Consider the following 23,569-nt stretch of genomic DNA (forward strand, 5'->3'; position numbering starts at 1 on the left):
GATGTAAAACAAGACTGCAGGCTTTTCTTTTATTTAACATATATGGAAAATTTAAAAAATTGCCAAATCTCAAACAAAAAAATGTTTCCTATAACAACTTGATTCCTGTCATACAATGAACATCACTGCGTGTCACCTGCGAACAACGCCACAAACTAAGTTATAGTGCTGTTTGAGGAAGCTGCTGGGGAGCCGTGGTAAGTGTTTTTTATCCTCACCCACTCCCCTGTTGCCATGGAGTATGCTGCTGAAGTCTGTGCAACATCTGAAAATCTGACTCTTTTCAAACCGCTGCACATGCGCTCCCCAATAGACTTCTATGGGAGTCCATGGGCACAACATTGAAAAAAAAGAGTCCGATTTTTGGATTGTGCACAGACTTCAGCAGCAGACAGAATGGAGGAGCGGGTGAGGATAAAAATGCTTACCACGGCTCCCCAGCACCTTACCTGAACAGCTCTATAACTTAGTTACTGTTTGGAGGTGACAGGTTCCCTTTATTTAAAGGGGTTGTTTCGGATCACAGAAACATTGCTCTTCTGAAAACAGTGCCTCACCTGTCCCTGCCTCAACCATGCGTTCTGCCTGGAATTGCATCTCAGCTCTATAGGAGTAATTGGCAATGAGCTGCAATACCACACACAACCCATGGACAAGTGTGGCGCTGTTTTAGGGGAAAAAAAAAGCAGCCAACTTTTTTCAACCTCTTTAAAAACTTTTTTAAACCCCTGCTGGTCTACTACTTTGCATAGTATTTGTTTTTTTTCAAAGTCTTAGTATTGACTAGATCACTACTGTTTTTATGTCTCTACATTCTGGGTCTTACCACTTGACTCCTGTGGGCACAGCTCGCAAGGATCCCCCCAGCCCTCGCCGGGCATCGTGCTGCAGCAGCATTTTGCTTTTGTGGTGTTGAAGGCTTTAGGAACGGAGCATTTTCCATTATCAAATCGAGTAAAGCAGAAACTCTGACGGGTGTCTGGTAAGAAATACACAAGACTCAGTGACACTTATATACAAGACTCAGTGACACTTATATACAAGACTCAGTGACACTTATATACAAGACTCAGTGATACTTATATACAAGACTCAGTGACACTTATATACAAGACTCAGTGACACTTATATACAAGACTCAGTGATACTTATATTCAAGACTCAGTGATACTTATATACAAGACTCAGTGATACTTATATACAAGACTCAGCAATATATATATTCAAGACTCAGTGACACTTATATACAAGACTCAGTGACACTTATGTACAAGACTCAGTGATACTTATATACAAGACTCAGTGACACTTATATACAAGACTCAGCAATATATATATTCAAGACTCAGTGACACTTATATACAAGACTCAGTGACACTTATGTACAAGACTCAGTGATACTTATATACAAGACTCAGTGACACTTATATACAAGACTCAGTGATACTTATATACAAGACACAGTGACACTTGTAAGATTGTTACTTATAACATTATGAAAATCTATAGGAATCCATAGTTAAATGTAATCTATCACTTATATGAATAGTATATCAGTAGGTGATGAGGTTACAAAAGTAATTAGCACTTTTATTATATTTAATAACTCCCAGTATAAAGGCCCATTTACACGCAAATATAATCTTTCAAACAATTGAAAGATTGAAAGTTTTAGTGATGTTTTTGCATAAAGTGTTAATTGACTTTATGCAAAAAGATCCTGGAGGCCCATTTACATGCAAAATAAGATGATAAAGTATTAATGGACACATAAGTATGTAACTAATCACATGCCAAGCTGTGCAAACAGCTGCATTGTTCTCATCGGGGCTGCCGGCAGGTTACAATGTAATCTCCGGCTCCCGCTGAGAACACAGCATGCGGTCTGTTGAGAGACACTTTATCTCTCTCTGGCTGTAGGATGGATTTTAAGTTCATCTTGAAATCATCGTTGAGACAAAAAGGTTTATGTCAGCGTTTACAAGTAATGATTATCGCTCATTTTTGGTCTCATGAATGAATTTTGAGCGATAATCGTTGTGTGTAAATAGGCCTTAGGAGAAAGGTAAAAAAGAAATGTAATGCAACCTACTCTCATGTTTATTTTTCTGCATATTTGCTTATCAAAGATCCCCGTAGAAGTCAATGGGGAGTGTGCAAATGCACGCGTAATATGCAAGGAGGTCTGTGATATGCTGCATAATTCCGCTGGAAAAAGAACACATCTGGAACTCATTAAGACTAATTAGCCATTTCAATCGGTGTGTATTTTTTTGCCGCAAGCTAATAAACATGTCTTGTGGGCGCAAACAGTATAGTAAAATATGCCGATGCGCGCTCAAAAAAGCATTGTTCATTCTGCAAAATGTGCGTGCAAATACGCATACGCTCGTGTAAAAGAGCCTTATTGGCCCCTAATGTTCTGTATGATGCTTTAGGGATTGCATTTTGGGGTTTAGTTTTTACAGCATTTACGGTGCAGTAAAGACGACAAATGTATTCCTCTGGTCAGTAACAACAATGCCAAATATATATTGTTTTCGTTGTGCTTCATCATTCTTAAAAAATAAAAACTATTTTTTGCTCTGTGTCGCCATATTCTGACACATATAACATTTCAATCTTTCCATCAGTGGAGCTCCGTGAGGGATTGTTTTTTCATTTTCTTGGGACCGTTCTCGGGTACATATGACATTTTCATCACATTTATTCCATTTTTTGGGAGGAGTCATGGATGTGGTGATACTAAGTAACGTGTGTTTATTTTTTTCATTGTTTAGGGTTTTTTTACATAATGAATAGGATGAGGACTTTTGTTAGTTTTTAACTTCATTTTTTGTTTTATATCTTTAACATTTAACCCCTTAGTGACAGCCCTATCGTAAAACTACGTCCTGCTGTTGCAGGACGTGTATGGAGGGAGGTAGCGGCGCTATCTCCCTCCATACAGCGCAGGCATCAGCTGTTTATTACAGCTGACACCTGCGAGCAATAGCTGCATTCGGCCGATTGCGGCTATTAACCCTTTAAATGCCGCTGTCAATTCTGACAGCGGCATTTAAATCCCCCAAACGCTGTTCGGGGGTCCCGCACGGCCCCCCAGCGGTGAGATCGGGGGAGCCGTGCAGGTGTCATGGCAGCCGGGGGCCTAATGAATGGCCCCAGGGCTGCCTTAGCAGACTGCATATCAAGCCATCCACACAGGGTGGCTTGAAAGACTGCCTGTAAAAAAGCAGTATGACGTAATGCTATAGCATTACGTCATACTGTAGGAGCGATCAAAGCATCGCATGTTAAAGTCCCCCAGGGGGACTTCAAAGTAATGTAAAAAAAAAAATCAATAAAGTTTTTTTAATTGTTAAAAAAGTTTAAATCACCCCCCTTTTGCCATATCTATTATTAAAAAATCAAAATCATAAAATAAAAATATGTATTTGGTATCGCCGCGTCCGTAAAAGTCCGATCTATCAAAGTAGTGCATTATTTTTCCTGCACGGTGAACGTCGTCTGAAAAAAAAAAATAAAGAACGCCAGAAATACACTTTTTTAGTTACCCTGTCTCCCAGAAAAAACGCAATAAAAAGCGATCAAAAAGTCATATGTATTCCAAATTGATACTATTGGAAACTTCAGGACATCCCGCAAAAAATGAGCCCTTGGTCAACTACGCCGACGAAAAAATAAAAAAGGTATTGCGCGCACAAAATGACCGCAGAAAATAATTGAAAAAAATTAAATATCTTAAAAAAATAAATAAAAGTACTACAGCAAAAAAAATACTATACAAGTTTGGTATCGTAGCAATCGTACTGACCCATAGAATACAAATATCAGGCCATTTTTGTTGCAATTTGTGTTCTGTAGAAACAGGACGCACCGAAAAATGGTGGAATGTGGGTCTTTTTGCATTTCTCTCCGCTAAGAATTTTTAAAAAGTTTTTCAGTAAATTATATGGTACAATAAATAGTGCCATTGAAAAATACAACTCATCCCACAAAAAACAAGCCCTCGTACAGTGACGTCGATGGATAAATAAAGGAGCTACGATTTTTTAAAAGGGAGTAGGAAAAAACAACAATGGAAAAAAACAAAAAAGCTCCGTCACTAAGGGGTTAATTAACCTTTTTTCATTACATCTTTTTTTAAAGGGAACTTGTCATGTCCCCCCAGCACTGTAACTTATGGTGCTGTTAGGGGAGGTGACAGGGAGGCGGGTATCTTTTTTATACTCAGTTGCTCCCGGTTTCCTGCTGTGCCCGCCGCTGAAGATCGCGCTCGTCACATAAATCTGACTGTCCGTGCGTTCTCCCATAGACTTGTATAGGACAGCACACACATGGACTCTAAAAACAGTCAGATTTTTATGCTGCACACCAACTTCAGAGAGGGACACTGCTGGATCGTTCGAGCAGGTAAGTATAAAGACATACCCCACCTGGCTCCCTGTCAGAAAAATGGAGCTCCAACCCTTATAAAGAGAAATTTAAAAAAATAATCACCCCACAAATTTGGGGCTAAAACAATATGGATAAGGGTTGGAGATTTACTACTGTAAATACAAAAAAACTCTGATCCGGAGATCTGTTCACGACAATAAGGAAGATGGAAAAATACCTCAGCAGCACCACCTATTGGGTGGCAGCATTCCTTCAAATCAATGTGACTTTCTAACAAGCCTTAAAAATGATTGGGAATAGGAAGCCAGAATCCATACACAGGCAGCTGTTTCGGGGGGGGGGGGGGTTGCCCCTCATCAGTGTGCAGTAGGTTTCTGACTTAGCTCGTGAGAGGCCTGCGCATGGTTCTCTGGCTTCCTATTCCCATTCATTGTCACATTGTTTTGAAGGAATGCTGTCATCCAATAGGTGGCGCTGCAGAGGTATTTTCCCATCTTTCTTATTTGCATAAATTACCCAGAGATGCTAGCATGGCCTTATAAGTCTCCTCACTCACCTTCTAGGTGTCCCCACACCCTTTTGGGCACTCTCCTTGGGGACGACCATCCCCTGACCCCCTCACCCTCTAGGTGTCACCACACACTTTCTGGGTGCTCTCCTTAAGGAGACCCGACACCCCTCTTGACCCATGTCGGATACGATACATGCAGAATACAGACTGCAGAGCGAAATCTTTACAATCAACAAACTGCACTCACCAAAGCAACGACGGCCGTTGTCTGATAGGACAAATTCGGGGGGACAAATACACTGGAAGCTTCCGGCGGTGTTCGTGCAGGTCCCAAACAGGCAGATATTTGGCTCATCATCACATTCATTAATATCTGTGGAAGAAACATCCTGTGAGCAAGAATCTCTAAGTATTCTAACATATACATAAAGGACACTCATACCACAGTATGGGGGGGGGTCTATGGAACTGTCTAAAAGTAGCACTGTCTTAATTGACCCCAGCAACCAATCATAGTGCAGCTTTCATTCTGCATTCTGCTCTGGCAAAATGAAAGCTGAGCTCTGATTGGTTGCTGGGGTGACTTAGGCCAGGCTGACATGGGCATAAGTAGATTTCGGCTGCACAAATATGCTGGAGTTTCATCCGCTCTCACATATATTCATGTACAAATGCATAGCATTTGCGCGCAAAAAAAACCCCGCACAAAACCACATTGATTTTGTGCACATATGCACAAAAATATGCATGTTTCCGGCATATATTGCATGCATTTACTAAAGCCCATTGAAATGGGCTCTTGCAGTGCGCAAATGCCCACAAGATAGGTCAGGTCGCATATTTTTTCACATGATCGCACAACCTGTGAAAAAATACACTCATCTGAATTAACCCATTGAAGTCAATGGGTTCTATCCACTGCATAATATGTTTGCAAAATTTGCGCGCAGTATAAGCTGTGCAAAATGTGCCCACGTAACAGGTTGCACAAATACGCTCCAGTGAACGAGCCACAAGACAGTTTTTCTTTTCAGACAGTTCTATATGTCTGACCCTACATGTCTCTACTGTGTATACAGCACTGGACTTACCAATACAGTTATCATTCTGCACAGCATATCCTGGAGGGCAGATGCAGCGGAAGGATCCTTCCAGATTCTGGCACGTACCAGGAGAGCAGGTTCCAGGCAGACTAATGCACTCGTTAATATCTGAAAAACAATGCAGAAAAAACATACAGCATCAGCAACATTCTTCGGCCTCATCTTTATTGTGCTAAGTGATTTGGAGAAACTTTACAGATTCTGGGATTTTCAGCTTCTAAACTGCAAACTGATTACTTTTGTCTTTCTTGTTAGTAATGTGTTATATTTATGCTGTCAAAAATGTAAACTTTTTGGATGGTCAAAAAGAAATGACATAACAAGTGTTGGGAGGCATAGGTGGGGCATGTGCCCCGGGCGCTGTTCAGGCGATAGGCATTGAGGGCCCAATAAATGTGTGGGGCAGCTGATGTAGTTGTGTCCTTGATTAGACGGATGGTCTGTCAGCTCAAGAAACGATAGACTGTCACTCTAAAAGAGGGACACTTGTGAGGTATCAGTCACAGCCATGACAAAAAAATAGACCCCCTGATACTCTACAGTGAGCCCCTGTTTTGTAAAGATGGCAAATGCTCCATCTTGTTTATGTGACTGAACTTAAAGGGGTTGTCCCGCGCCGAAACGTTTTTCTTTTTTTTTCAATAGCCCCCCCGTTCGGCGCGAGACAAACCCGATGCAGGGGTTTAAAAAAAAACCGGATAGTACTTACCCGAATCACCGCGCTCCGGTGACTTCTTACTTACCTTGCGAAGATGGCCGCCGGGATCTTCACCCACGGTGGACCGCAGGTCTTCTCCTATGGTGCACCGTGGGCTCTGTGCGTTCCATTGTCGATTCCAGCCTCCTGATTGGCTGGAATCGGCACACGTGACGGGGCGGAGCTACGAGGAGCAGCTCTCCGGCACGAGCGGCCCCATTCAGAAAGGAGAAGACCGGACTGCGCAAGCACGTCTAATCGGGCGATTAGACGCTGAAATTAGACGGCACCATGGAGACGAGGACGCTAGCAACGGAACAGGTAAGTGAATAACTTCTGTATGGCTCATAATTAATGCATGATGTACATTACAAAGTGCATTAATATGGCCATACAGAAGTGCTGAACCCCACTTGCTTTCGCGGGACAACCCCTTTAACATTGTATTTTTATCATCTTCACTAATTTATCTTCCTTGAGGATCAGTCATCAGTATGTTAGCCTTGGAAAACCTCTCAAGTGTCACATATATCCATCCCTCTCATATTCAATATTTAGGAAGTATATGGATGTAAAGCAGCACTTTACCAGAACCCCCCTAAGGCTATAGGCGTTATACAGTATATCCAATTATAGGACATGTTAAGCATGCAAAGAAAGTGAATGTGAAAGCTTCAAGCAGATGTAATGTATCCAGTGTCCACACACTTACCCACACAGTTCTTTCCATCAGGAGTTATTTCATAGCCTTCCTGGCACAAACATTGGAATGAGCCGATATTGTTAATGCATTGGCCGTTTCTGCAAACTTGTCCCACAAGGGAGGAACATTCGTCTATGTCTGTAAGAATGAAGAACCATTGAAGGGTAAGTAAGCTACAAACTCTGCCGCCATCTACCAGTGAATTTACATAGACTGCGTATATAGATTGCATATATATATATACTCTTTTATATACATACTCTGTATATGTTCTTACCACTCAAATGTCCACAACGTCTAGATAAGTATTTTTTCTGTTACTACATACAATACAAATTCTGAATGGTTCTCAAAAGGTCTATTTAAGAATTAGGGAAACTCATATAGTACATCTATAAGTACTCGGCTCAGGCTACACGGTGATCTTGGCTGTGATGAGGGTGACAGATCACACTGAATTCAGTGGAGTCCCAGTGTAAGTCGTACGTCGATGCCAATAGCAGTCGTGGCAAACTCTAACTCGCACCCTGGCTCCCTTAAGTAATCTTTAGTCACATAAGCCCCGTCATGGCCCAAATCACCGTGTAGCCCTAGCTTTACTGCATAAGTTGATTGCATAGGCAGGTTCTTCTTATGTAGTTTATTTTTCTTGTTTCTCTATAAATCTTTTCTGTATGTTGAGTAAGCAAACATTGTCGAGCGATGCCTTACCCATGCAGTCATTGTTGTGCGTTAGTTCGAAGCCAGGGAAGCAAAGGCAGTTATAGGATCCAACAGTGTTCTTGCAGGTCCCATTGCCACAAGGCTGACGATCACACTCATCGATGTCTACAATGTAGAAATAATACAGAATGAGATGATCAATCTATGTGGAATTTGGTTCTTCACCTGCCAGAACTTAAAGAGTGCCCACGTACCCATGCACATGGTTTGGTCTGCAGTTGCCTTGAAGCCATTGTGACAGATACAGATGTAGCTTCCGGTTGTGTCCACGCATGTTCCATGGCTACAGACATTGGGAATTTCATTGCATTCATTACGGCCTACAGAAAAAAAGAGGACATTTTTAGCCTTATTGTAACTATCCAAAGGACAGAATATAGATGTTTTCTATAATGCTAAATAAGCAAAGGAAATTGATGGAGTAAGAATGTGTAAATGTATACTAACCTACACAAGCCCCGCTGGGCGACAGCTTGTATCCACTGGAACATTCACAACGATATGAGCCCGGGATATTGATGCAATCTGCATTTATCTGGCACAGGTTCTCTCCACTGCTGCACTCATCAATGTCTGTCAATGGAGCAAAGACAGTGATACATTTATACACATAATGAAAGGCAATACAGATTTTGTGTTGCTATGAATGATGGGTAGAGAATTAGGGTGGTTTCACATCTGTGTTAGGGGTTCCGCTTTCCTCTTCCATTTAGGGAGCAGGAAAGGGGAATCCCCCCAAACGAAGGGCTCCGACTCTGGAACCAAACAGTGCCAGATAGACCTCACTGACCATAATGGAATCGGTTCTGTTTCCGCTCAGCTGCCCGGCTTTCGGACGGAAGAAAAAGCAATGCGGTATTTTGAGCCAGGACTGTGGCGGGCCTCCAACTGGAGGTTCCAATGCAAATGTGAAACCGGCCTTAGAAGGAACATAGCAAACCTTCACAAATGAGAAGGATGTTGTTGTAGCTGAATCCCATTGGACATTCGCATCGGAAGCTTCCGATCTGGTTGATGCATACTCCATTGGTGCAGATGGCAGGGATTTCACTGCACTCATCAATATCTGTGGAGTAAATACATAGATGTATAAGGATCGCCTATCATTTTATCAGTATAATGTTGTGTTCTGGAAAGGCGGAACTCGTACCCATAGGCTTGCCAGTGCGGATGTCAATAATAAATCCAGGTGCCTGATTTCCACACAGAATTTGGTATTCAGCTGGAAAGACAAAAATATTCAGTTTTAGAACACAGAATATAAGTTATATCACATATGTCAACCTCAAGGCCCGCAGCACGAATCTGGCCCTCCACGTCATTTTATGTTGCCTGCAATGAGGTCTGGACACAGAAGGACCAACACTCTACTTTCCCCGGAGGATGCAGCCAGTGCTTGGAAGAGGGGGCGGGGCCGGCACAGGGACTGGGTGCCATCTGGGATTCTGAGCCACGGCGCACCTCCACACCGATCACAGGATGGGGCACAGCTCTTCCAACCCTACCTGGGCACCTTACTCACCCTCCAAGTTAGGGAGCTCAGTGCTAAAGAGGTGGAAGGGTAGAAACATCATAGTGCATTGAGCTCCACAGCCATTCACAGGGTCGGATGCAGTTTCGGTACATGAAATACGCAGCGTTTTCAGACTTAAACTGCTTATTTTGATCTTCTTGCATTTTTTTTTGTATGCATATTAACTCTGCTTTTCACGTGCGCAAAAAAAGGAAGGTCCTATAGATTTCTCTTGCCTTTTTGTGTAAATACGCAGTGCTTACGCATATATCATGCGTATTCTCTGCATATTTACGCAATCTCATTGACTTTAATGGGCAATTTGGTCTATAATATGGATGAAAGTTGGACATGCTGTGATTTTTTTTTTCACAAATGTGAAAAATACATGTCTGAATACCCCAGAGCAAATCAGTGGGGTTTAGGGCAGCTTCACACGCCCATATGCGCAACTATACTTGCCGCTACGGAGCGTAGTTGTGCATGAACAGGTTTTTTTTTCTTCCTTTTTGGGCCGTTCAAAGCACAGGATTTTGAAAAAAACGTCAGGAAGATAGGTCCTGCCCGATCTTTTCTCGCTTGTACTATTAATGGGTGAGAATCCCGCTAGTGAAAACGAAACCATTAGAATCAATGATTTTGTTTTGTCCTGTTATGCAGCTGTAATTATTATGGCCAGATAACGGGACAAAAACACGCCCATGTCTATATAACGCGCAGAACACGCCGGTGTGAATGAGTCCTTATAAACTGCCCTTTAAAGGCAACTATAATGCTGATGTGGCCCCCCGGTGAAAATGAGTTTGACACCCCTGGATTACATGAAGTCATATTACATCCTGGTCATCATATTAAACTCCATGTATTCACGCCTGATAACGAACCCCCTGAGATATAAAACATAATATACAAACATTATCAGTCTGATACAGAATATAAGTGGAAGGGTTACAGATACTTGACTGGACATCTTGTATCAGGAATCATCCAACCTGGTCATCAGCCCAAAGACGATCAGTATGTACATTGGCACAAGGCAGAAGGAGGGCATGTAATACTTACTACTCGCGGGGACCGGACACGGTTCACACGGTTTGTTCCAGGCTTTGCCAATATTGTAGGAGCAGCAGCACATTTTCTTCGTCATGTTGGTTGACAGCTCATTCTCACACGTGTTGTTGTAGTTTCGGTAACACACGCTCTTTCTCATGTCTGGATTCAAGGACAAATATGCTGTTAGTGTAATGGCCCAGAACACCATCCTGGTCCCCTCCATAAAGGTCATACATGTTTTGTCTTATGTAGATGCACTGTGCAAAGCTTGTCCTGTCATATCCAGTGTGTGTGTTACTCCATGCCTGCCCGTATCAGATCTTGTATCCAAGCTAGAGGCGGTACAACAGGGTACTAGAACCTCCATTCCCACCCGTATCAAATCTTGTATCCAAGCTAGAGACGATACAACAGAGTACTAGAGTCTCCATGCCCGCCTGTATCTCATTTTGTATCCAAGCTAGAGGCGGTACAACAGGGTACTAGAGCCTCTATGCCGACCCGTATCACATCTTGTATCTAATATAGAGGCAGTACAACAGGGCACTGGAGCCTCTATGCCGACCCGTATCACATCTTGCATCCAAGTTAGAGGCGGTACAACAGAATACTAGAGCCTCCATGCTTCCCATATCACATCTTGTATCCAAGCTAGAGGTGGTACAACAGGGTACTAGAGCCTCCATGCCTACCTGTATCACATCTTGTATCCAAGTTAGAGGCAGTACAACAGGGTACTAGAGCCTCCATGCTCCCTGTATCACATCTTGTATCCAAGCTAGATACCTAGAGGTGGTACAACAGAGTACTAGAGCCTCCATGCCTGCCCGTATCACATCTTGTATCCAAGCTATAGGCTGTACAACAGAGTACTAGAGCTTCCATGCCTACCCGTATCACATCTTGTATCTAAGCTAGAGGCGGTACAATAGGGTACTAGAGCTTCCCTATAATGGTCAGTTCTCCACAACAAATGATTCTTTTGCTCTGATATTATAATCACTTACTTAAATCAACGTTATAATCACACAGAGAAATGGTCATTAGATTTCGACAACTTCTAGATGGTTTGTGGCAATTAGTGTATATTATATTATGTATGATGGTATATTGTTAATACAACAAGAATAGCACAGCAGTAATGCGCAGTGGGTGGCTTTGGATTAGAACATACATACCCATACAGTTGTTGCCCCCATTGACTTGCATGTACTCTGGTGGGCAAACGCATGTGTAGTTCCCCAATGTGTTATAGCAGGTACCAGGGCCGCAGATGCCAATGTGGGTGGAGCACTCATCAATATCTGAAAACAGGAAGAATACATTTAAGTTGCATTATATCTTAAGATGTAAACGTAAATGCACTGATACATCATTGTGATGAGTTTGTATCCTTCTCCCTTCAATCTTTATTTTCCGCATGTCTTCACACCAAGGTCCGCTAGGATATTTTATAAAGTATTAGCCTCTATTACTTCCTTAGTGTGGATGATATCCTTTCTTGGTATGGGACCCATCCTCAGCACCATTACCTTCACAGATGCGGGTCTCCTCATTCAGGTAGTAGCCAAGTGGGCACTCGCATTGGAAGCTTCCAAAGGTGTTCACACAGTTCCCTCCTTGACACAAACCAGGTAGTTCTTGGCACTCATCAATATCTGTAATAAGAAGGAAATATTCCATGTATAAATATAAAATGTGTTTAGGCTATGGCAATACAAGACCCCAATGTTTTAGGCCTGTGTCATGTGCGTATTAGCACGGCCTTTCCCGCATGCAAAATGTGTGCGCAATATGCAGTGCATAAAACCTTTTTATTTCAAAGGGTTCATTCACATAAGCATATTTTGCTCACATATTTCATTTGCGCAATAATATAAAAAGCATGCTCTATTTTCCTGCACATATTGAACTACTTAAAAAATCGCCAATTGCAATCAACAGCAGCATGCTTGTGTGTGTTTTTTGTACACAACTTGCTCGCACATAACATACAGTAAAGCACGCACAGGTGTGCGCAAAAACGCCATACCCGTCTGGCAAATTGGCGGTGCAAATGTGCACATAAATAGACTTGCGCCTGTGTGGCAGCAGCATTAATGGGCGATGTTGGTTATCACTAATCATTACAGTAGTCGTCCTTCTTACCTTCCAAAATAACTGTAATGGGGTTTGGTCTGAAGCCCTCCCCTCCAGGACACAGAGTCTTATACTCAGCTGAAATGTAAGAGAGATATGTTTGTCCACCATATACTGAGCTTTCTAATAGCTCTATACACAAAAAAAACCTTCTTCTCTACTTACTGGAGTTGGCCAGAGGGCAGCTCTCACACGGGTTGCCCCAAGCACGTCCCAAGGAGCAGCAGCAAGAAGCTCTTGTAACCCCAACTCCGATCTCCGCACTACAAGCCAGGCCGGCGTCACCTCTTGTCAGAGTTTCCAAGTAGCAATTTCCAACACGAGTATCTGCATTATAGAGAATTAATAGGTCGTCCTGGGAGATATTTATAAACTGAAATACTCATCTTTCTGTGGATTATTGGGCACATTTACTTACCGACGCAGCCCACACCGGTGGGGTTCAGCTCAAAGTCCTGGGGACAGTTACACATGTAGCTACCGGGTGTGTTTACACACAATCCATTGATACAGTTCACCGGGTCTGCACACTCGTTCACATCTGCAGAAGGGATATAGCATGGTATGTAGAGTGTGTAGAGGCACATTGAGCAATAGGATTCATATCATGTATTTGTAATGACAGAAGAAAGACTTTGGTGCTGTAGAATCCAGTGGTTCCCAACTGGGGTGCCGCGGCTCCAAGACTAGGAACCACTCAGCCAACTATAAATGGGTTTTCCAGGCAGCGCTCACTGAGATTCGCCGGGGTTGGAGCGGCCTGTGAAGTGGCCAGCGCAGTTTTGATTGAAAACAATGGGAGCTTCATTTGCAATTACAAGAACTGGTCACTAGATAAGGGTCGGAGCAGTGGCTTTTGCTCCAATCCCAGTGTATCCCGGTTGGCGCTGCCTGGAAAAGCGCTTTAAGCGTGGTCCATACAGGCCATGGAATTTCCATGCGGACCCTCCACATGGACATTCTGCTGCATTTACAGTAGCAACAAAGTGGATGAGATTTTGAAAATCTCGTCCACAAATTGCGGAAAAAATCCGCACAAAAGCCGTGTGTAAATTGACATGCGGTGCGGAATTTAATTCTGTAGCATGACAATTTTATTTTTCTTCTCAATGAAGGGGTGAATTTTGCACAAAAATACACAATAAAACCCATATCAAAACATGCACAAAGTGACATGTACTGATCTACTGCAGACATTCCACAGCAAATCAGCCCCGTGTAGACTCAGCTTAGGACTCATTCACATGAGCGCTGCGGTTGTGCAGTATAGCTGCGTGCTAAGATCAGGGCTACTACTCTAAAGATCATGTGAACGGGTTAATTCCTGCTACTTGAAGTAGCCCGTTCACACGATCGGAGGTGCGTGTTTTCCAGCTCCCATAGGAGTCTATGGAAATTATGCACCAAAGATAAGTCAGGTCCTATCCATTCTCGCACCACGGACTTTAGATGCGACCTTGCACTCGCACGTCCTATCTTTGTTAGGTGCATGAATTTAGCACATCTAAAATTCTATCATGTGAACACTTCTATAGGAAACCGCTGGTTACTATGGAAACACTTTCTGTACGCGCCTCTAATGCGCGCCCACGGCGCTTGTCTGAACGGGCCTTTAGGGTCCATTCACATGGGGCAGTTCAGTTGCAATAAAACCACACCAAGAGTACATTGGTGAAACCATGTGTGTTTTTACTATCTTTGTAGTAAAATGTGGTAAAAAACGCACACAATTTTGCAAATGCCCTTTTTAGTGCGGTTTTTATTACAACTGACCTGCCCCATGTGAATGGAGCCTTAGGGTATGTTTGCACTTAGTGGAAATGTTACAGATTTTACACAGTGGTAAATTCCGCAGCAAAATCCGCAGCATTTCTGCAAAATACACATCAGCTGATTTCAGAATGTACCGCGCTCCCTCCCCCGTCCGAACTCTTCATGCTCTCCGCACCTCCTTCATCGGCACCTGGCAGCCTCTAGTGAGTGCAGAGTTGCTGGCCACATGATGCGGAATTGGCCACTAGATGTCACCAAGTGCCCAGATATTGGAGGTACGTTGTGATAAGTCACACCCTAGCCACACCCCTAGACCACACATGCTTTTATGGTAGGGGTGCCCTGCCGTAAAAATTCTTCCCATGGGTGCTCCAAGGCTGAAAAGGTTTGGGAAACACTGGTGTAATATGTATAAACTACAGTATTGGGAAAGACACAATGCAGGCTCTGTTCACACCGCCATCATGAGTCCAATGACTAAAGATCCCATGGTAAATATGGCAGATCCTTTCTGGTCTGTTTTGTAGTAGATCTTATTGAGTAATAATGGAGTATGTCCTTCATGGGCACCGGAAACTTAAAGAACAGTAACCATGACACAAAGTCCGTGCCACCAGTTTGCCCCGGCATTTCCCTTTAGTCCATCTTTACTAATCAGCCATATTGACAACAGCTGACTTATTCTTTTGGGTTGATCATCTTACCGGTACAATTTCCTCCACTTCTGTCCAGTTCATAACCGTCATCGCAGACACAGCGGAACATTCCAGGCAGGTTCTGACACGTTCCAAAGACGCAAATATTCTGGAACGTACATTCGTCAATATCTGAAAAGTCAGATTGGCACACAGTCACGTCAAGGGTAACAGAACATTCAATTTGAGACTATGAGATATGACTAATTCACATTTCTTCAACTTTCACTTTCTATACATTAATACTTGTAGGGTTTTTCTTGTTAGCAAAAAGCCATTTCCTTCTACTCGTATACCGCATACAAGTTTTCTCATCAGTACCGCTCACCTTGACAAGCCTTGCTGTCCTCGGTGGGAGTGAAGCCCATCTCACATTCACATCGATAACCTCCAGGGGCATTTAGGCAGTGACCATTCTCACACAGGTTCACGTTGTCTGCACACTCATCAACATCTGTTGGAAATTGTGAAAGAGTGAACATCAATATCAAGTAGAATGCTGATCTGTATTACATGCATCAGTTCAAGCTTTCAATGCAGGACTCTAAGAAACTGCGCCATAGTTAGGTAGCTCCAATGCACAATTACTAGTAGGTCCTGCCTGTAGTAAAACATATATAGGTAATACATAAAATAGCTTCACAATCCACAGCAGCTGCTTGCACAGGGCATCAAAGTAGTTGCAGATACTGGAATTGTTGACTTTTATAACTTTGCATTCACTAATGTCTAACCTGGATATCTTTGCTGGCATCAGGTTCAGTGGTTGTGCTGGAAGCCCTGTATAAAGTCTACTAGGGGGCTTGTATCACCTAAGCTATTAGTAGATGAATATTTAGCAGATGAAGAAGTTACTACTGTATTAAATCTCCATTGGTGACATACAAAGATGAAAGGGAATAGTTTCCACTTTTCGACTCAATTACAGTACCTGAGCAAGAAAAGCCATCGCCATTGAATCCCTCACTGCACGTGCAGCGGTAGGACCCAGGAGTGTTGACACAATTGGCATTTACGTTGCAGTTGTGGTCCTCTGTGGAGCATTCATCAAGATCTGAAAAGGAAGGCAAGCAGTTAAAGAAAGTTAGATAAGACAAAACATGGGCAACTAGTATAAAGCACACGTCAAATACAAGACCCGTGGTCTGAATCTGGCCCACCACATCATTTTATGTGACCCTCCGGCTGTGCATCAAACCCAGCCTGTAGGTCTGACACAGCGCCAGCAATGCAGTCTGTGACTGCTGACCTCCCCTCAGCATTTGCGTGTGCCGTCCTGTATGCAGCACAGACGCCAAATGGAGAGGTCAGTGGTCACAGACCCAGCAGCGGCTGCCGCTGCCAGGTCTGTGCTGCAAGTTGGGTAAGTGGAAGGCCTGTCGAAGGGTTTCTATTACTACTGGAGCCACTATGGGGGGACACTGTTACTACTGGGGCCACCAAGGGGGTCACTTACTACTGCGGTAATCATGGGGGTCACTATTACTACTGTGGCCACCATGGGGTAGTAGATATTTGCACAACCAAAAATCGCTTATCGCCGCATGTTTTGTCTGCTGTGGTGTATTTTTATGTGCGCAAATATACGCAAAAATAACTCAGACAGACTCATTGAAATGGTGCACAAATATGCAGTGAATACACGTTTCTTGCTTTTTCACTGCATATATACGCCCACAGGAGCAATAGTCGTTTACTTGAATGGAGGCAAAGGGGGAAGGGGTCGCTCTGGCCAGTTTGCCTCCCTTCACAGTGAACCAGAGTCATCCAAACGTTAGGTGGCTCCTGTTTACACGGACCGATAGTTGCTTCCTTTTAGCTTTGCTTAAAATCAAGCGACTTTGACCAGTGAGTGATTTCTCGCTCAGCGCCCTGTCGGCGGCACGAGACAATTATCTTGCGAATTTGCTGTTTTGGGCAATAACTGCAACATATAAAGTACCCTTTATCTGCTAGGACCAACTGTGACCTTACGGGCTCCTGTCCACGGGTGTAGCGATATCCCGCGGCAGTGCTCCACTGCGGGAGCCGCCGCCGGGGAGCATGGGAGAGTTCACAGCTCTCCGTGCTAAGCCTATCTCACAGATAGGCTCACCGCGGAGAATCGCGGCAATTCACAGCATGCTGCAATTTTAATCCATGAGCGAATAATCATAGCGATTCTCCGCTCGCGGACAGTGGGGCTGCGCTTTCCATAGCAGTCTGTGGAAAGCATTCACTGCGTTCCCCATGGCCAGATTATTGCCGCGGGGAACGCAGTGAAAATTCGCCCGTGTACAGGAGGCCTTAATGTAACTAATATGGAATTCAATCTACAAAGTAGAAGCCTGTAAAATGGATAATTCCTGATGTGTAAGGTGCCAGGGATGGGAGACATTAGTACTGATATGATCAAGTAAATATACTTTATGTTGTGAGTTCTGCACTCATTGTGCTACTTTTCCATGCAAGCGGATAGCACAATTTCCTTTGCCTCTATATAGTGTATAGACACCACATGCCAGGCAGGCTGTGCCAGGAGCATTTGTATACCTTACAGTGCAGGCAGTCAAAAGGTAGACAGTAGGGCACTCCCTAGGTCAACAGCTCTCCATTCCAAAAGATGAAATAAATGTGACAAGCCTGAAAAGATCCTTTTGATCCAAATCCTTTAGCACTCTGCCTAGAGCTAAGCCTTTAAAAGTATTTACAATGCATTAGGAAAATCTTCACACCCCTTCATTCTTTAACATTATGTTATGTTGTGGTCTTGTGCCAATTTAAAAAAAAATCTAGTTTTTTTCCCATCATTCTGCACTCAGTACCTCATAATGACAAAGTGAGAACAGAATGGTGGAAATCTGTATAAGTTTTTTAAATTTGAGAAACTAACCTTCTACCTAACATTACCTTTGAGGTCCTTCTACAACTTGATCAGAGCCTCCTGTGGTAAATTCAGGAGAGCCATGAGAAGGAAAGAACTGCCTGTAGAGCTCAGAGACTGGATTGTATGGAGGCACAGATCTGAAGGCTACAAAAACGTTTCTGCTGCACTGAAACTTGCCAAGAGTCCAGCGGCCTCCATAATTCTTACATGGAAGAATAGCAACCAAGATCCTTCCTAGAGCCGCCGACACACTAAACTAAGTTATTTGGGGGAAAGGCCTTGGGAAGAGAGGTGACCAAGAACCCAATGGTCACTCTGGCTGAGCTCCAAAGATCCTGGGTGCAGATGGGAGAAACTTCCGGAAGGTCAACCATTACTGCAGCCTCCACCAATCTGGGCTTTATGGCAGAGCATCCAGAAAGAAGTCTCCTCAGTAAAAGACACATGAAAGCCACCTAGAGTTACCAAAAATCACCTAAAAGACTGCGAGAAACAAAATTCTCTGCTCTAATGAAGCCAAGATGGAACTTTTTGGTCTCAATTCTAAGTGTTGTGCCTGGAGGAAACCAGGCGCCGCTCATCACCTGCCCAATACCATTCCTATAGTGAATCCTGATGGTGACAGCATCATGCTGAGGTAGGGGAGACCAGTCAGGGCTGATGGAAAGCTGAATGGAGAAAAGTACAGAGATATTCTTAATGAAAACCTGATCCAGAACACAATGGACCTCAGATTGGGCAGAAAGGACACCTTCCAACAAGACAATGACCCAAAGACCACAGCCAAGACAACACAGGAGGGGCTTAGGAACAACTCTGAATGTCCTTGAGTGGCCCAGCCAGAGCCACTTTAACCCAATTAAACATCCCCAGAGACATCTAAAAATGGCTGTCCACAGACGGCCCTCATCCATCCTGACAGAGCTTGAGAGGATCTGCAGAGAAAAATGGCAGAAAGTCCCCAAATCCAGGGGTGCAAACCTTGTGGCATCAGACCCAAGAAGACTGGAGGCTGTAATTACTGCCAAAGGTGTTTCAACTAAGTACTGAGTACAGGGTGTGAATACTTATGGCAATGCAAAATGGTAGTTTTTTGTTTTCAAAAAATGTATAAAAAAAAAGTTTGAACATTCTGTTGTCACTTTATCACTATGGGTTACTGAGTGCAGGCCACAGCATAACGAAATAAAGAAAAGGGTCTGAAGACTTTCCAAATGCACTGTATATAAAAGATCTATAGTCTTACTTACCAACACATTTAAGTCCGTCCCCAACCCAACCATTTTGGCATTTGCATTTAAAGCTGCCAGGCACGTTGATACACGAAGAGTGGACATCACAGTTGTGGGCTCCTATTTCGCATTCATCGATATCTACAGCAACAGAAACAAGCAGTTCATTAGTTAAGCCATTCAGAATAGCAATACTTAGTTTTAAGAGGTACAGTGGACTGAAGCCCATACCTGTACATCCAGTGGTTCCCTTCTTCACAAAGTAACCCAACTGACAATGGCAGATGAAGGAGCCTTTGGTGTTTTCGCACTCTCCGTGTAGGCAGATGTTGGGGTTGAGATCACATTCATTGACATCTATGAAGAAATGAGAAGGACATGGTAAAAAAAAAAAATGAATGAAACACCTTAAGTAAGGTAGAAGGAGAAGTAATTGGTTGGTCAAGGAACAATACTTTACCTATACATGTCTTCATATCCAGAGAAGCCATGAAACCATCAAAGCACAGACAACGATACTCTCCGGGAATGTTTGTACATTGCCCACCATCACAAATGTCCGGGTTGTCTTCGCATTCATCAATATCTGGGGTTGAAAAAAAAATGAAGAGTTCAATTTTAAAATGTTTGGATAGAGGATGATAAGATGTAACATTTGTGTAGAAAGTATACTCACTGATTGCCAGCAAAATGGCCACTAGGAGGCGTTGTGTAATAGAAAATAATTCAAACCATTCAGTTCATTCATAGTTCCGCATGAGCACCCTGTCAGCTCACTAATAAGTACCGATGGTATCAAAGAACATCTATCCTACATACCATTGTACAATAGATACACTAATTCATGCCGCTACTCACCAGCACAGGATCTCTTGTCAGGCATGAGTGCATATCCCTCACTACAGCTGCACTCATAGCTGCCTTCTGAGTTGGTACATTGGGTGTCACATCCTCCGTTCATGATTGTACATTCGTCAATATCTGCAATAGAGTATTGTGTGTACAGGTTACCCTCCATGATGTGACAATACAGCATAACTGACACCTTGCTACATCTCAGCCAAGGATGCAACTTCCCCAGTACTGGATAACATGAGCATACCTCAAGGTCTCTTTTACACAAGGGTTATTTTGACGCTATGTTAGCTGTGCTATAAAATCGCGACCATCGGAGCAGTGAATCGCATGAGCAAAGAATAGGCGCAACCAAGTTGCGGCCATTATTTACTATTTTTACATCCACACGGCTGGCTGCATTGAAATAATGCCGGACCCCGAAATCCCTCGGTCTGTACAACTACTATTTAATTACTTTAAATGCCTCAACTAGAGGCACTTGTCACTGTTTAGCAGCCATAGCCTCTGCTAAACTCCTTCCCTTTTTAAAGCGGCTCCCATAGACTCCCGTAGGAGTCTATGGAGCCTCCAGCATTTTGCAGTCCAAAGATAGGACAAGACCTATCTATTAGCCCAGCAAGAAATTTCGGACATTAAAAATAACGCGATAATGTTCTATCGTTTGCGGTCTGATTTTTTGGCACATCAAAAACTCGTTTGTCTGAAGGAATCTATAGGAAACCAGTGGTTCTAATGGGCACGATTTTTGGAGCGCCTACTTAGCGTCAAAATTAAGCTTGTGTGAAAGAGGCCTTAGGGTACTGCATACAGGCAGAAAATTGAGCTGATTTGATTGTGCAAAAAATCTGCACTAAAATCCGTAACAAAAAAGCAGCAAAATTTGCGTGTAAATTTTGATACATTTTCGTCACGGTATGGATATGGATTTTGGTGCAACTTTTCTACCACAGAAAATCCTCATAATTTTCCCCTATGTGTGAATGCACCCTAAAGCCAGCTTCACACGGGCGTAAACGTATTTACATACAAATTTGCGTTGCGTGATGGGTGTTGTGTTTTTTCGCACATTAATGTGAATAAGCCCAAAAGCTCATTTTGTGAAGCGCCTCACATTCGTGTCCCAATTTCAGCCAAAGGAAACCTAATATATTAACACTGATCATAAAGGATTGTGGATCTCATGAATGTAATTCAAGTTGTTGACTTTGTGATCTCTTAGACCAGGATCATATCAGTTAGGAAGGTTATGTAGATCCTTACAGGTGAATGGATATTCCAGGTTCAGAGTTTTCAGTAGATAGTTGTGCTTGCAGTGTGCATATTTCATATTCCTTTGTACAAGGGAAACGTATTTGATACAAGGTTTAGATTTGCAGATCTAACGCAGGTGTGGAGTACTTCTTATTAATAAATGGTTACTTAACTGTGCAGACTACTAGAAAGATGCAAGACGTGGCATTCATTAGTAGACCATCTAGCTGTATGCACACCCAAGATACCTTTAAGGGTTTCATCACACCCCCATGTTATTTTATGGGTTGTAGAATATAAGGAATGTGACTTAGGAGGAGGAGTAGAAGATGTGGTCTGCCCCAAAAGCTGCTGAGTGCATGTGTATGTTATGGCTGTACTTGTCTTATACATTAAGGGGGTTTTCCAGGCAGCATCCGCTGAGACACACCGGGATTGGAGCATAAGTCGCTGCTCTGACCCCTGTGTAGTAGCTGGTACTTGTAATTGTAGGCTGGGGTCCCACTGATTTCAATGAGAGCTGCTCCTGCAATTACAAACGTCGGCCGCTACACAGGCGTCGGGGCAACGGCTTCCGCTCCAATCCCGGTGTAGCCTGGTGGGTGCTGCATAGAAAATCCCTTTAACTTTTGTTTGAAAATGGCCCTGTGCAGCGAAACGTTTGTTGTATGACGATGATATGAATAAAGATTGAATCCCTATCTTCACTGGATATCTCTTGGATTTCCCTTTTCATTATCTGGATTGGTGGTTTTATGGAAACACCACACCGAGCAGTACGGATGAAAACTGAGTGGTTGATGGGGATTTTGTTGCTGTTTTTAGAATCTTGTTGCTGTCTTACATACATGAATGCACTCCCACTGACCCTCTTTCCAGGGTGTTACTTGGGACGTTGACAAGGTAATCTACTTCCCTTACCTCATAAGAAGGGAATTCTGCTAAGTTTCCACAATCCTTAGAAAATGAAAACCAACTGATTGGAATAAGAATGTTTGATATATCTTCTGAGACATGTAAATTTCATGTACACAGATCGACTGGAGTGAATTACTCACCCATACAACCCTGCCGATCCGGAGTTGACTGGAAGCCAGAATCACAAGAGCAATGGTAAGTTCCAATCATGTTGACGCACCGCCCGTTCCTGCAGAGGTTATCACTCAAAGAACACTCATTTATGTCTAGGGAAAACAGAAATTACATGCATATTCGTAAATAGCTGTAACTTCCCTGTGGAATCAGTTATTTGGCTTGTACAAGTTCACTGTAAAAAGTAGACTAAATGTTCTCATACCAATGCAGGCATTGCCTTCTGCACTCAGCTCGTGGCCTGGGGGGCAAATACATTCAAAGCTGCCATCAGTGTTGATGCAGGTTCCTCCTCTACAGAGCAATGGGTCTCTTTCACATTCATCAATGTCTGGAAACAAAGAGTAGAGCAGATCATTTATCAGTTCAGGCAGATCAACAGTCTAAAAATCATTTTTCTTTGCATTACTTCACTTTGGAAGATAGAGCAGAGTGCTGCTCAGTGGGGGGGAACGACCAGGGCGGGGCCAACCTAATAAATGTACTGTGCATGACCATAGCAATATAGTAACGCAGTATGAAAAGCCAAAAAAACACGTGTCCATCCAGTTCAGCCTATTACCCCCCAATGTTGATCCTGAGGAAGGAGTTTCTCCATTTAAGGGAAAAAAATTCCTTCCTGACTCCAATCTGGGAATTGGAATAATCCCTGGATCACCGCCCCGTTCTAAGTAATCAGTGATATAATATGTAATATTGTATCCCGCAAGAAAGACATCCAACCGCCTCTTATACTCTTTTATCAAGTTCGCCATCACCACATCTTCAGGCAGAGAGTTCCATAGTCTCACTGCTCTTACAGTAAAGATATATCTATACATAATTATTAGAGCGCCCCTCAGCCATCTTTTCTAAACTAAATAACCCAAATTTGGTGACTTCTCTGGGTATTGTAGTCCGCCCATCCCATTTATTACTTGAGTTGCCGCCTTTGTACCCACTCAAGCCCTTCTATGTTGTAT

The 23,569-nt window shown here is 43.1% G+C and overlaps 1 protein-coding gene across 1 annotated transcript in view; it reads right to left on the minus strand.

Moving 5' to 3' along the window:
• LOC136573072 (fibrillin-2-like) overlaps positions 1-23,569 on the minus strand; it is a 192,601-nt gene that overhangs the window by 25,688 nt on the left and 143,344 nt on the right. The window contains exons 27-50 of the mRNA XM_066574226.1: positions 22,813-22,938; positions 22,574-22,699; positions 20,265-20,387; positions 19,867-19,992; positions 19,638-19,763; positions 19,425-19,547; positions 16,240-16,362; positions 15,637-15,762; positions 15,318-15,440; positions 13,259-13,381; positions 13,006-13,167; positions 12,850-12,918; positions 12,234-12,359; positions 11,880-12,005; positions 10,711-10,860; positions 9,286-9,357; positions 9,076-9,201; positions 8,583-8,708; positions 8,330-8,455; positions 8,124-8,240; positions 7,422-7,550; positions 6,001-6,120; positions 5,157-5,282; positions 827-979 (exon numbers count right to left, since the gene is read on the minus strand). Coding sequence (XP_066430323.1) covers positions 827-979; positions 5,157-5,282; positions 6,001-6,120; positions 7,422-7,550; positions 8,124-8,240; positions 8,330-8,455; positions 8,583-8,708; positions 9,076-9,201; positions 9,286-9,357; positions 10,711-10,860; positions 11,880-12,005; positions 12,234-12,359; positions 12,850-12,918; positions 13,006-13,167; positions 13,259-13,381; positions 15,318-15,440; positions 15,637-15,762; positions 16,240-16,362; positions 19,425-19,547; positions 19,638-19,763; positions 19,867-19,992; positions 20,265-20,387; positions 22,574-22,699; positions 22,813-22,938 — 2,973 coding nt within the window. The remainder of the gene's footprint in view (positions 1-826; positions 980-5,156; positions 5,283-6,000; positions 6,121-7,421; positions 7,551-8,123; positions 8,241-8,329; positions 8,456-8,582; positions 8,709-9,075; positions 9,202-9,285; positions 9,358-10,710; positions 10,861-11,879; positions 12,006-12,233; positions 12,360-12,849; positions 12,919-13,005; positions 13,168-13,258; positions 13,382-15,317; positions 15,441-15,636; positions 15,763-16,239; positions 16,363-19,424; positions 19,548-19,637; positions 19,764-19,866; positions 19,993-20,264; positions 20,388-22,573; positions 22,700-22,812; positions 22,939-23,569) is intronic.

The sequence above is a fragment of the Eleutherodactylus coqui genome, chromosome 7, assembly GCF_035609145.1.
Source record: "Eleutherodactylus coqui strain aEleCoq1 chromosome 7, aEleCoq1.hap1, whole genome shotgun sequence".
Lineage (NCBI taxonomy): Eukaryota > Metazoa > Chordata > Amphibia > Anura > Eleutherodactylidae > Eleutherodactylus > Eleutherodactylus coqui.